Source organism: Tasmannia lanceolata, unplaced genomic scaffold (genome assembly GCF_043159265.1).
Source record: "Tasmannia lanceolata isolate RefF3 unplaced genomic scaffold, GAP_Taslan_0.1 ptg000013l, whole genome shotgun sequence".
NCBI classification, from domain to species: Eukaryota; Viridiplantae; Streptophyta; class Magnoliopsida; order Canellales; family Winteraceae; genus Tasmannia; species Tasmannia lanceolata.
In genome coordinates this window covers 38,243,513-38,258,514 of record NW_027518690.1, presented here as the reverse complement: position 1 = coordinate 38,258,514, position 15,002 = coordinate 38,243,513, and the positions used below count along the sequence as shown (strand labels likewise).

At 40.4% G+C, this 15,002-nt stretch overlaps 1 protein-coding gene across 1 annotated transcript; it reads right to left on the bottom strand.

Moving 5' to 3' along the window:
- Window positions 1–3,387: 3,387 nt before the first annotated feature.
- Window positions 3,388–14,601, bottom strand: LOC143890056 (double-stranded RNA-binding protein 6-like). Its single transcript, XM_077394597.1, has 3 exons — window positions 14,103–14,601; window positions 11,114–11,333; window positions 3,388–4,228 (listed from the first exon to the last, which is right to left on the bottom strand). Exons 1-3 carry the CDS (start codon window positions 14,346–14,348, stop codon window positions 3,531–3,533), a joined length of 1,164 nt encoding a protein of 387 aa, XP_077250712.1. The 5' UTR covers window positions 14,349–14,601; the 3' UTR covers window positions 3,388–3,530.
- Window positions 14,602–15,002: the final 401 nt, after the last annotated feature.

The window sequence follows — 15,002 nt, the reverse complement described above, 5'->3', positions numbered from 1 at the left end:
CCTATTAGGGTTGAAATGGTTGAAATTTTCCAAGATAAATTGTCTCTGTGCCCAAACAGTCCCTCAGGCTCTGTTTGCTTGCAATTTGTGGGGTGGAATCCTCCCTTGGAAAAGATGTGGCCGAAAGAGATAATAGAAGTAGAAGAAAAGTGGTACCTATGGAAAGGGAATGTTCTCGGTGTTTGAGGTTGTGGGTAAAGTGAAGTGTAGAAATAAGAGTGAATATCAACTACTACCCCATCATTGGGTTTGTTTGGATGTAAGTAATATAAGAGGATGAAACAAATCTAGATTTACGTTTCTTTACTTTCATTTTCCTCTTGATTTGAGAGGAAGCTAACTCAATGCCGGGGCGTAAACACGTCTTGTAGCCTATTGGGCTTCTATGAAGGATCTCTCCCATCAATGATTCTACTAGACTAGGCACTTGCAGCTTTTGTGATGTGTGCCTCAATTTGACTAATTAAGCGTTTCTTTCCGCTATCAGCTTCATCGGATTCAGGAGCCTAATGTCACGGGCCAAATGTTTGAGCAGCGGAATAACCTGTGCGGCGCCCCGACATGCACGAATACTAGTGCAAGCCTTCAATCGTGCAAGGCTTTAAAGGCCCTATACGCCAACACCCCTTGATGCTTAGAATGTGCACACAAATTCTAAGTTGTTCAACAGGCTGCTACTTGATCAGATCTTGACATGCGCTTCTAAATACCCACACTTATGATCAGCATGCATCACGAGTACATCGAACATAAGGCCTTGGGGCCCAATGCAAAGTCCATTGAGTATGAGGCATGACGATGCCACGCACAAATCCGCCAAGCACACCCCTTGATCAGTCCATTGAGTATGGGGCTTGATCATCCAAGGAGCAAGATGCCCCATGGACTGATCCGCAAGGTGTACACCTCGCAAGGGCAACCAGGGTCACCCCGGCACGAACTCATGGAAGGCCCAGAGATTGGACAGCCCACAAGGCGTACCGCGGTGCAGGAGGCAAACAGTATAGCTAGCCACTTGCACCGGTCCGTACGCGCAATGCTTGTGGGAACCCAACCCAACATGCACCGTCTTTGGCCCCCATCCTCGACTAAAGAAACTGGAGCATCCTTGTGGATAGCTCGCATTCCACACCCAAAGCTCCCTTAGGGCATGCCTACGAGTTGAAGTATGATTTCTTGCTATGTGCGTCAGATGCACAAGCAAGTCCTCTTGCAACTCATGAGCAAATCGCCAACTCTTCCTATAGAGTTTGGCCAACCAACCCCCTTAACCAGGAGTGGCAACCAAAGGTGCTATAAATGACTACTTCTCAAGACGCAACGAGACAAGGTATGTTTGGATTTTAATACTGATTGTGTCCTGAACTGTTTGAACTGTTTTCCCGTGACACTAGCCTCATTGAGGTGCGAAAGCCGCTTACGCTAAAAAAAATCACATTAAAAAAGCCCACGTTCATTTATGAAAAGTCAACACATTTTCCACTTTTTTAGGCGCATTACACTTTTTCGCTACTGTACTTTGCATAAATCAACCAATAGGGGCGCCCTTGGAGCTGATTTTTGCAAGTGCGCCCTTCATTCTATCATTCCTCGAGGAAAATATGTACTTTTAATAACAGACCCAAAATAATCGGGGATGTTGATTATTTATTCTAAAGAACCTCTTGGTCTCAGCCATAGTGATGTGTGGGGGGTCCTACTTCATCTACGTCTATATTTCAATGTCATGATGTATTCATTGAGGATTTTGGTAGATATATCGGGATGTTTTTCTTGGAAGATAAGCATAAGATGTTACAATGTTTCAAGTTCTACCATGTTCTTTCCATTTGAGGATCAAGCTGTATGGATATTCACTATGGAAATGAGTAATGGGGAACACCATTTCTTGGTAGACAAACTATCAATTTCTATAACTTCATCTTAGCTTGTGAGTGCGTGTTAACACCATTTTCAAAAACTAGCAGTCGGTTTTAATAGAAAAGAAAAGAAAAGATAAAATCTCTCCCAAATGGGTTGGGTCAAATTAAATTTTGATGGAAGTTCGATCCGCAACGAGGGTCGTGCCGGTATTGGTGGCTTGATTCGTAATTCTTTGGACGTAGTATTAATGTCTGTTTCTGGATCGGCGGGTTTTTGGGATGCGAATGAAGCTGAAGCTGAAGCTGGGGCATTGCTTTATGGCCTAAGGTGGTACTCAACCCATAACTTGGGCTCTCTTATCATTGAAGGGGATTCATCGAATGTGTTGGCTTGGGCTTATAGCTTGACTGTGTTACTGCTGAGATGCAGGATTTGGTGCTAATTATCAGCCCTCAAATCCAACATTTAAGACAATCGGCCAATATGAATGCAGATGTTTTGGTGAAGGAGGGTGTGAAGGCCAGAGTGGAAGTTTCCAATGCCTTCCTCAAGCGGGGGTGTGATAATTAATTACTCCATGTCCTCTCAACCCCTCTTCATATGGGATCTGGATTTTGGTTTTGTTTTGTGTGGCCCGGCCCTTTTATTGTATTTTTGCCTTGGCTTATTCTCTTATGGGGACAGGTTGTTCCCTTGGTTGTAAGTTTGAGTTTTTGTGGGAATGAAAATGGTTTACTTTAGGGGAAAAAAAGAAGCAGCAGCTTGTGTGTGGGGTGTTAGTAGTGATACCTCCATGTACAAAGAAACATAAATCTGTCTATCTGACATCCGTTGTGTCTCTCTGATCGAATTGGGCAATTCATCCCCTTAGGAGGAGGATCAAGCTCACTATAATTGTACTCTTACATTTCTTTTGGGAACATCTTGTCCCCATTTTGATGCATTGGGCTTTCATTATCAATAAAAGTTAACTTCAAAAGAAAGAAACATAAATCTGAAACGAACAGGGCCAAAATGATATTTTCACCTGCCTTCTAAGCACTTCCATTGCCCTTTTGTTTATCTTTTCTGAAAACGACTATATTTTTGGAAAAGGCAAACCAAAAGATGCGAATATGACACCAATATTTAGGAAAAGAAAAACAAGAGGAGGTGGAAATACTGGAAAAGGGGGTGGGCTGGAAGTAAAAATGGAAGCCAAAGCCCAACCCAATTTTAAAGAGGACAGCAAGAAAAGGCCATAAACCAGATGCCAACACAATATAAAGAGAAGCTGCAAAGTAAACCCATAAGCCAAAGCCCAACCAAATTTTAAGTATGGCCTGAAATCAAGCTCATGCTAAGCTCCAAACCCAGCCCAAGGTTGCGTCATACACTTGTACTTTCAGGCTAGGTCAGCCCAAGTTTCACCCTGAATGCAAAATCCAATGATCCTGTTTGGCACCGGCATTCGAGAATCCATGGATAACAGCATTTTGAATGCCAGTGCCCCTAGTAATTAAACCTGCATTTTGAATTTGCCAATGACTGAGAATCACTACTGTATAACTATAACCCAAGACAATGTAAAAACAATGATAAAGAAGAGAAGGCAAATAACAAACCAAAAACAGAGACAAAAATATGAGAAAATTATCAGTTTCTTGAGGATTCAAATCCTCCTAACCTCATAGCTTGAGCTGTTTCACGTTCTGTATCACCGATTCTTGCAGCCCACTTGCACTCCCAATCTCCTCTATCCGAACAGATGGCCTCACTGAAGGAGGAGGAGGGGGCAGAATCATTGGTGGCCCGTCTATCAATGCCACTGGAGCTGGAGCAGCAAAAACTGGAATCGCAGGTCTTATACGAACCGGCGGTGCAATTCGCAGACCGGGCCCCATCACATGAGCTTGTCGGCCAGGGGGTGGTGGGAGTGGTGGGGCCGAGTAAACTGGCACTGCCGTCCTTATCGTCACAGGTGGAGCCATTGCATGGTATGGGGGTCGGTAATGCCGGACCGGTACATATGGTGTTGCTCCGGCGGCCGGGAACTTCTGCGGACGGGACCCAGTAAGTAAGAAGGGTGATGCCGATGGGGGGCCTTCATTCATGATCGGAGACATGGGCCTGTTCCTTGGAGTCGTTTTGGGACGGATTAAAGGTAGGATTTTGGATCCAGTGACTTGGGACGGTTGCGAGATGGATAGCTTTTGATCATGCATTGGGATTGCCTTCGGAAATGGCAGTGCATGTGGTGAATTTGCAGTTGCCAATGCCAGCTTTTCCTGCAAGCGGTATTTTAACAGAGCTCTGGCAATGGTGATCTGTTCTTGCTCATCGATGTTCTCTGTCTCTGAGGAAGAGCTCACAGATTCTTGTGCCACTGGCCAGAAAATGTATGTCAGAGGTCAAGTATCAGTCTTTTTATACATAAAAAACTTGGTTGAAATAGACAATCTAATGGGCCAGGCTTGGGCAGAGCAAGTACCACCAAAATTAATGAAGGGTTCTGAGCAAGCATACCTAACGATAAATTAAATACAGTATTTATTTAACACTGGCAAAAAGGATAAGCAATTCTGTTTATGAAAAGATTCATAAAAGTTCCAGTGTCTTGCCCATAATTTCACACTTTAACATAAGCAAGTAAGTCTAATTTCCAGTATGGAATTACATGCAAATGTTTCAATGATCCTTAACCAAGATAGTTACGATACTATAGCACTTCCATCAAAAACCCAAACCGGCAATGAAGTTGAGTGACAGAACTCAAGTCAGGGACAAACCGGGGACCAGTTAGCTAACATCAAACCAGTATTGGTCCCTGAGTGAGCCCAGGGACAGCCATAGTTATTTGATTGCAAAATGTTTAATCCTCTACCCATCAATCCACAAGGAAAAAAATGAAAGACATAAAATTGTTTTTTCTATGTTTTCAAGGAGTTTTGATATGGAAGATAAAAAAATGAAATACCTAAAATTGTTTTTTCTATGTTTTCAAGGAGTTCTGATATGGTTTTCGGCGTACCTGCAAGTAATCTGAACCCCCCCCCCCCCTCCCTCTTCCAGTGTTCTAAAAGGCGGCCTGGGCGGCCCGCGGAAAAAAACGCAGAAGAGGAATAGGCTAGATGCTAAATAGTTTAAAGAAAAACGTAGAAGTGGAATAGGGTAAGTGTTAAAAATAGTTTAAAGAAAATTTTAAAGATTAAAAGTTTTGCTACTAATATACTAATACTTGCATTTTCTTTTTTTAGATTCATACAAAGAAGAGGAATAGGCTAGATGCTTCAAGATTGAACAATCTTGTTTATGTTCAATTCAATGCTAAGCTCCTCAATGAGAAGAAAAGGATGAAAGAACGAGGAGGAGATGTGTTACTAGCGAATGAAGCTAGTAAGGCTCAAGGATGGATAGTGGATGGTGGTGACGAAGAAGAAGAAGATGAAGTCTACCCCGGTTCGGGACTTACTTGGAGAGTGGTTGGAGAGGCAACAGGAGCAGATGATGCTTTAGAACCTCGGAGGAGTAGAAGAGTTGGTGGTAGTTCTTTTTCTTCCTCTCGTACCATTCCCAGGAATGTAAGAGAACTTGATGAACATAATTTTCAATTGGATGATGAGACAGAGGATGAGGGGGTAGATGGGGAGATTGCGTTTGAACGCTCAGATGAAGATAGAGTCTTGGTCTTGGAGGGAGAGGATAATGATTGGTGAAGACTGAAGAAGTGCTTGGATTTTAAGCTTTTTTTTGTCATGGATTTGTGTTGTATTGTTAAATACATAAATTATTAAGTACTTTATGCTTAATTTCTTATTATGTTTTTGACTTTTTGTTATTATTTAATGTTTAGTGCTTATGCATAAAATTGTTTGGATTATTATGTATTCAAGAATTTATATTTTATATAAAAAATGCAAGATATTATGAAAATATATTAATATCTAAAAAAAAATGAAAAACGCCTAGGCGCTGGGAGGTCAGTCAGCTGCCGCTTTCTAGAACACTGCCCCCCCCCCCCCCCCCCCCTCCAAAACCCCAAACCACCACCCACCCCGTGGGCAGTATTAGTTGTACCACCATTACATGCATGTATGAGCAGACACCATATAAATTCTCAATTTCAAGATATTACAAGAACAAGCATTTTCCTATTCTTATAGTCATAACATCAAAAAATTCAAAATAAAAGCCCACCCCAATGTTTAATGGCCCAAGGAAGGCCCAACCCTAGGAACATCGGCAATGGATCTTGGCGACTTTGACAAATCCCCCTTATTCTGAAGTGTCCATTTGGTTTTCAATATAAACAACATCAACACTCCCTGGAAGCCATTAGAACCGATCAGGATGGACTTGGCTTGGCACTAATCTTGGCCGTCGATCTTTGCATAGGTCACTTAACATTTAGGATAAATCAAAACATTCTCCTAGTTGGCTTGCAAAGATCATGTCTTAACATAAGGATCATAACTTTAGGTGATATATAAATCATTCATCAAAACACAACATTCCGTCCAGCCAGATTACTAAAAAATATCATGTAACCATTACGATCTAATGGAACACTCCGTGAACTAGCAAAGGAAGAGGGACTGGAGTGGACAAAACTATTGCTTTTAAAGAGCATGGACATGATAAGCGATCAAGGCACCGACACTCCGCCACACGAGGAGAAATTGCACAAGCGTACTTGGAGCACCAATGGAACAAACTATTACTGGAGGCCAAGAGGAAGGAGGACGAGATCGAAGCCCTCACTGGCAAAAGATCATTGGAGGAGGTCTGTGTTCCTCTCCATAAACTCCCACACTTTTAAAAAGCCCTAGCCGAAGAAAAGGAGGCCTTGGAAGTGGAAAAGGATTCCAGAGAAGAAGAATGGGATACTATTGTCAGCCATGAGACCGCTCAGTCCAGGGACTCAATGGATGCAGATCTTAGCGGACAGATCAAGAGTTGCATGAATAGAGCTGAGAAGGGGGAGGAGGAGGACTGTGCGGATGTAGAGAACAAGGAACAACATGCCTTTCAAGAAGAATTTAGAAAAATGGTGAAGATGGGGAAGTCTTTGGGGTCGGGTTTGAGGAGAATGTGTCGAAGACAAAGGAGATGCTCCTGGATATTGATAAGTGGGACGCAGTGGAGAAAAGAAAAACACCGGCCAAAGGAAGCAGGGAGCTTAAGGCTCTTAAGAAATAGGGGTTTCTTAGGTCTTTGGCTGTAAATGTTTTTGGGTTTTGATATGTTTTGTTTTGGCGATTTTCTTTTTTGTTTTAATGGATGATGGTGCATGTTTTTTCTCTTTCTTGAAGATTGACGTGTGTTGTAAAGATCTGATGACGGGAATCTTTGCCCCTACTCTGGAGGTGGATGTGAATTGAGATTAATGGAGTGTGCTTGAGGGACCTTGGGTCCTTCGCTGCTCGAGGATTTTCCTCTGTTTAATCTCTTCTTTATTTAGGGTTATAAGGGCATATGATATGGTTTGCTTATGAAAAGTTTTTGGTGGAAGCTTCAAGCGAGTAGTGATGGGTTTATACAAGAATCTTGCTTTCCTGGATTTTCATCTTTTATAATGAAGGGGATGAAATTGTAATGATATCCGAGAGGTGCTTGAGGAACTTTGGTTCTTCGCTGCTCGTGATTTCTCTTATTCGTGGATGGTTAGCCAACGATTGTACTGAAGGAATGAGGATTATAAAGGTCTGAGGGTATGATTTGGTGATAGTGTAAGTCTCGAATGGTGCTAACATTTGGTTTTTTGGGAATTAGGGGAAATTGTAGCTCTGTGTTTTATTTGGGAGGTGCAGCGTGGGCACCAATTGAACTTTTTAAGGGTTTCTTGATGATGTTCTTTTTCTTTGCCTGTTTTTTGCCATTGGAGGGTACTCCACTGGCTGTCAGGATGTATGTAATGGGGTGGGACTACTTGTCCCCAATCTTTGTACATCTTGATTATATATATATATATATATATATATATATATATATATATATATATATATATATATATGTCAATTTTCTAAAAAAAATAAAAAATAGAACACTCCGTGGCTATATAACTAGCAACCACACTAACATGAATATACATGAAAAGTAAACATTTCCAAAATTGCAATCAAACATAAAATGCAAACATGTCCAAAGCTGCAATCAAACATTGAGCTTCCTATTACAATCCATATAATGTGCACAAAAAACAAATTAAGCAGCAAAAAAATTGCCACAATATCAGAATCAGTAAACCAAATGTGATCGCACTAGTATATCTGAATACCTAATGCAAACTCCTACAAACAAGAGCTATCAAAAGTGTCAACCAACCCCCATGCGCGCTACATGCTCTCTAAATAGCTTTAGTAACAAGCCCTTAGTCAATGGATCTACCAACATAAGTGTTGTGCTTATGTGCTCAACAGGTACATATTGATTCTAAACTCTTTCCCTTAGAGCAAGAGACCTCAAATCTATATGCTTGAACCTATATCCAAACTTGTTTTTGAAAAAGAATAACGCTGCAGAATAATCACCTCAAGACCCTAAACAAAATTCTACAACCATAAGCATTGGCCGAAGCCTCATTACATGCAATAAATTCTGCCTCCATAGTAGATGAAGTCGCCATTCTCTGTTTGAAGCTTCTCTGGAAAACAGTCCCTTCTGCAAGTATAAAATGTAACCAGACCAGGCATGTGGGTGTCCTGATAACCAACAAAGTTGCAATCAGAGTAGCCAATAACCTCAAGGCAATCAGATCTCCTAAACGTGAGCATAAGATGCAAAGTTCCTCGTAGATAATGTATAATCTTCTTGGCTACCTTCCAGTGATTCACAAGATTACTTTGGTATCTCCCAAGCATGCCAACATCAAATGATATATCTGGACGGGTACAGACCTAAGTATACATAAGGCTCCTAATTGTCGAGGCATATGAAATCTTCCTCATCTCATCAAATGATATATCTGGACGGGTACAGACCTACGTACACATAAGGCTCCTAATTGCCAAGGCATATGAAATCTTCCTCTTCTCATCTAGTTCAGTGTGTTCCTAGGACACTATAACTAAACACATCGCCCGTAACCAAATGAGCAGGACTAGCGGAGCACCATCCATGTTGAACCTCTTACGAACTTTCTCTATATATGCCTTCTGAGATAAACCCAGGCAATTCTCGAGTCCTATTCCGATAAATCTCAATTCCTATCCAGGCAACCCAATACAATATGGATGTGGTCCTTCCATTTGCTAAAGTTCGTCTCACTCAACTTCTCTATCCCGACCAAGAGATTGAATTCGTGTTTAGTGATGAAGACACAATTACTAGTATGCTCACTACTCACGACACCTACTTAGTCCACATGGGGGTACATTAGTTCAGTCCACGTTTAAAACCAATCCAACTTTTAAAAAAATCGGTCAGATTGCCGAGAACCATAGAAATACACAAGTGTGATTTGGGAGAGATACCGAGTGTGTCATCATGGCCCTTCCCTTGTCCTCTCAATGAAGATTGTACACAAGAAACCCATGAAAAAACCAAGAAGAAGACTCAAGAGGAACCCGAGATAAAACCCAAGAGAACTTTCTCTCTCTCTCTCTCTCTCTCTCTCTCTCTCTCTCTCTCTCTCTCTCAAGCCCCAAGAGAAAACTCACGCACGTTTTGTCTCTACTCTTTAGTTTCCCCCAAAAAAATCCTATAAGAGCCCTTTTTGTACTTTGTTTCCCACTAACCCCCACAATCCTATTCAATAAAGGAAAGTGGTGGTGGGAAACAAGGCAATTTTCCCAACAAAAAGTGACAAGGTTCAGTTTATTTATGCCACTTTTTTATTTAATTTAAGAATGTTTTATGCATAAAAACCGGATAAGAATTTGGTTGTCTGCTCAATGTACAGAACGCAGATGCACAAAGACTGGAACTCTAAAATAGGTCTTAAGGTGCCCACGATGGATGGGACATGGTTCAAAATCTTACTGACCAACTGATCCTACCCTATCCGGTTGAATGTGAATCATTGGCCATTTTAGTTTGACAGTTCACCTACAGCCATTGATCGTATACAGCTACAATAATCCAATTGGTGAGATACGTTCACGATGGCTCCTCGACCAGTTCCATTCATAATATGCGCGTCAATGTATGAAGGAGATTGGGACGGAACCAATACGGCTGTCCAAGAACTACTAAGACATATCTCTGCCTTTTACACTGGTACTATATATCATAGGTCTGTCACGACAAATACCATAGTTCCTCCACTTGAAAGAAAATCTGAAGTCAAAGCCAACCACTCCCTGTCGTCGGTCCTTTTTTTTTTTTGAATGGTCTCGCCGGTCTTCTTCACAAAACTGATAAAATTTAAAATGCAACCCTTTGAGAAGGAAGCTTAAACTCACGCGCCCAACCCACCCTCACCCCCCCCCCATGGCAAGATGAATTTGGGAATTTACCATTCAGACAAGACACCACTACAATGTCCCACTTAGTCAAAACCAAAACAACTTTTTTTTTTATTGGTGACTTATTAAGAAAATTAAACAGTTTCAGGTTTTGATTTTTCAGCAGGGCAGCTGGTGCTATCAAGGCCTGGACCTGATTGGAAAAGCATAACCCAGAGTCCCAGACCATATGTTTTCTAACTAACAAGACACATGTTGCAACATGATCTGTGGACTCATTCATTTAGTTTGCCTCCACTCAAAAGAAAATCTGAAGTCAGGACCAACTACTCCTTCTCGTTCGGGTCTTCACAGAGCCCATAAATTCAAATGCACCTTTTAGGAAAGAAGAATATATTTTAGGTATCTCCCATGACAAGATTAATTTGGGTTTTTACAATTCAGAAAAGACACCATTTCAGGCCAAAGTCAAGCCCAGCTACAATGACTTGCTCAGTCAAAACTGAAAACGACCTTTTTCTGAATGGTGACTTACTAAGAAAGTAAAGAACTGTTTTAGATTTTGATTTTTCAGCAGGGCAGTGGCGCTATCAAGGCCCAAACCTGATTGGAAAAGCATCGCCCAGGCCAATCAATCTTTTCCAAGCAGTACCAATCAAGGCTTGATCCTGATTGGAAAAGCGTCACCCGTGTCCATGATCTTACTTTCCCTCTTCTTTTTGCATGACAGGAATATTTTGAAAACCCAGAAGACAACGTTCAAAAAGGACCTAAGAACGATTGCATTTTGATTTAGACCTAGGAAACATTTAGCCATAGGAATATTGATATGAAAGATAGCAACAGAGGTATTTGGAAACTCTTACGTTGTTTTAGAGATGACCATGCGGCCATGGCTGCATTCTTCTCTGCTTGCTTCTTGTTCTTGGCCGGCTCGCCCGTGAATGTGATTCCAGCCAGCTCCACCATGCACGTGAATACAGGTAGGTGTCCGAGGCCTGAGCGGCAGGTTCTGTATACAGGTAATGCTGCTCCAACTCTTTGTGAAATCTCTTGTAACAGATTCTTGTACACACCCGTCTCATCCTGTCCAAGAGAAACTTCAACGTGAGAGAAGCAAACTCTGCAACTCACAGAATAGCAAATGGACATGTAACATAGAATGTCCTGTACATGCAGTATATTTATATTCCTTTATGGATAGCCAATATTGTAAGCAAAAATTCCCTTCCCTTTCAAAGAGGGAGGACTAAATCAAGATATTTACATGCCAAATTTTATACCATTACTAGAATATTATGGCTTTGATTGGCTAAAGGCAATCGTATATTTAACTTAAATGCATTTGTTCCAATTTTTCATTATTTATAATCAGGAAGATAATATAACTACAAAACAAATTTTAAAAACAAAAAGATTTAATGTGACAAATAAAATGAGAAGAGAAAAATCTAACATTATTAATGGGTTTGATCATAGTTGCCAGAGTGGAAAGCAAGTGCGAGAACCAATGCAAGAAGTGAAACCGAGAAGTGAGGGTTTAGAAAAGAGAAAATATGGGAAGCAAACATCTCTAAAGAACGTAAAGAGAGAAAAATTCGTGGGAAGCGTTATTGAAAGTCAACATTAACCATGTAAGACGCCTTATTGGAAGTGAGCAAGAAGTACATAGAAAGAGGAGGATTGTAGTATGTTAGAAAGGATGAAGGGTTAATATAGATAAGGACTACAAGTAGAAAAGAAGACTTCGCAACAAATTAGAGTTGCAAATTTTAGGAAATTACAGTTTCACATGTTTTATTCATGCATATTTAATGTAAGGTTTTTGGAGAAAGATCCACGTAATTTTCATGTGAAACTTAAATTGAGTTTTCATGTTTTAAATGCATTTTTTTTAAATACACTCTTTCAAAATTATCAAAAGGAGAAAATATACTTCTAGGAACTAGGAAGAAATAATCACCTAAATAGGAAGCACTCTTAATTAAGAAGAAATGCGTAGGGAAGTGTTTTTGAAGCGTTCTTTCCCTAAATTTGGGAAGCAAGAAGAACTTTTCTTCCAAAGCGAGCTTCCCATCCAACTAGGAAGTTTCCTGTAGCCAAGGATTTGATATAATGACAGCTAAGAAGGGGGAAATCCCAAAGAGAAAGAGTTCTATGAGCCAGTGAAAAAGTTGTATATAAGAAATGGTGGAAGCAACCAGAAAAGTGAGTTGCAATATCATTTTCCTAATACATTTCGTGTATGTGCCATTAAATGTTTCCACAAAAATATTTTATTGTGCATCCAATCAATCCCTAAGAGAGCATTTTCCAAAATATAAAAAACATCTATAATAATCATCAAAATCTATTGTTATGCCAATAAGAGGTGTTTATGACAAGAAGCACATGAGAAGCTTGGTCGGAGCCCACCTTCATGATATCATTATCGTCTGGACCCATAGATCGGGGAGTCTCAAACTAGATGACAAACCCAAGAAATAACCCCAATCAAATATGCCTAGCCATTAAATGGAAGGACTTGAATGTGGAACATAGCTCAATATGTTCTTAACCAACCATTACCAAGCTATATTATACAACTACAGTGATTTTCAGATTACAATCATCTACCCTTTGGATGAAAAGGTCAAGGTCATGTTGATGTAGTTGGGATGGGCCTACATGAAAGTTGGGTTCAGACTACTCGGGACCGCCAGGCCTACTAAAGCCTTGACAGCTCCGAATAGCCCGGTTGGGCCAGCCCATGCATCACATATGCACGCACAAACACACAAACTTGGAACCCTAGTTGAAAAAATGGGTTGAAAATGTAAGCTGGGTCAAAACTGAACTTGAATTTTAGTCATGGGCCCGACCTGGAGCTGAGTCTGGGCCACACTAAGACCAAAATTTGGGCTTTCTTCTAGAAGTTTTAAGACATTGTTGGGCCCTGCCATGTTCAATTTTCACCCACTAAAAACTCTCCCCCAAGTATCACTCCTCCAAAATTTAATGGCAAAATAAAAAAATAAAAATACAGAGATAAAAATATAACATTTTTCATTAGTCATTGCATGCAAATGTTTCCATCGTAAATAACAAAATTAATAAATCCTTGAAAAACGACCCATCTTCAATACCACAGAATTAACAAAGGCACAGCTCAAGGGAAAAGACCCAAAAATATTTAAACCTCCGACGTGATCTCTCATGACTAAAAAGCCCACTTGTTCCCCCCTAATAAATCAAAATAATTTTGTCCAAACCCCATTTTTGTAATAATAATAAATAAATAAAATCAAAACATATATAAAATTTCTTCTCAGAGATACTTCCAACTTCCAAGAACCCTTCCCGATTTCCCATTTCTTAAATTACTACAAAATTTCGTCAGTTTGCCTCAAATTCTAGCCTTTTTTTAACCATTCCCTCCAAAAAAAAAGATCAGGGGCAATATAGTCATTTCACAATAACAATCGGCACCGGGAAATAATCACGGCGGTGTTCGAAAGGATGAAAACTCTGAGAAGAGAAGCGCACGATAAGTACATGTACCCCTGGCGCACATTAGCATCGAGCGATTAGGGTGGGAGCCAGGAGCCGTTCGGTAAACCTTAGTATGGAAGATCCTTAACATCCCAGCGCACATTAGCATGCCCACGGTGCAAGTTAGCACTTTTACCTTTTTTTTTTTTTTTTTTTGGCATTTTAATCACTCAAAAATCAGAATTAAGTAAAGAAAAAACCATCAAACTCAGGTGGATAAAACGGAACAGAGAACATAAAGAATGTAGAAATGAAAAATCCTAACGGAAGAGAAACGGAACCCTAACGGGAAAACCCTGAAATCAGAGAATCGATTATTCTTACCAGAATCCTAGCGGCAAGAGAATGCGAGGGACCTCTGCTCGAGAGCGAATTGAGCGCCACCTCAGCCGCTGAGTGCTCAGCCTGTCTCAACGTTGTACAAAAGTTAGGGCTTTCGAAGATCTCGCCGTTAAAGTTAACGGAAGACTTGAATCTCGGCGCATGATCTGGTCCTTCTCTTATACACGAATAAGAAGGGAGATTAAAGCAACTCCTTTGTGCCAGCTCTTGAAGCTGGTTCTTATACATCTCTCCCTCTCAAAATACCCCCCAAAACCCTAAAAATCGACCGGAAAAACAAATCCGGCGGCCGGAAATTGGAAAAATTGATCCGGCTGTCAAGATCGCAGATCAAAATTGCGAACGGCCGGAAAATGTTAGTGTTTGTAAGGATTTTTGGCCGGAGGAGAGTTTCCGGCGAGATCGAGGGTTTAAGGACTTAAGAAGTATGTTGTTTTCCGGCAGAGAGAGATCTGAAAAACGGGGAGAAAAATAAGGGGGGTGGAGAGTCCTTTTTGTAAGGGGTACTAATTTTTTAATTTTTTTTTTTCATTTGTTATTTAATTAATATTTTATATTATGATTTTTTTATATTTATTATTATATTACTCTCTTTCGTCGGTCAACTGCACGTTTGGCTGCATGGATGCGTTTGCATGAATACCTTTTTGTTGGATTTTCTGTTTTCTTTTTTGCCAATTATATATTCGCAGTTTACCCCCTCTAGGATTATTCGCACCACTTTTAACTTGAATTCTGGAAGACCTTTAACTTTTTATATGTAACAGTGGTGCGAATCATCCTACTGCGGGTGCGAATATATCACTCCTTTCTTTTTTTTGACCTTTTTCTTTTATTTAATGTATGTAATTAATTGAACTGGTTTTCTACTGCTGTGAAGTT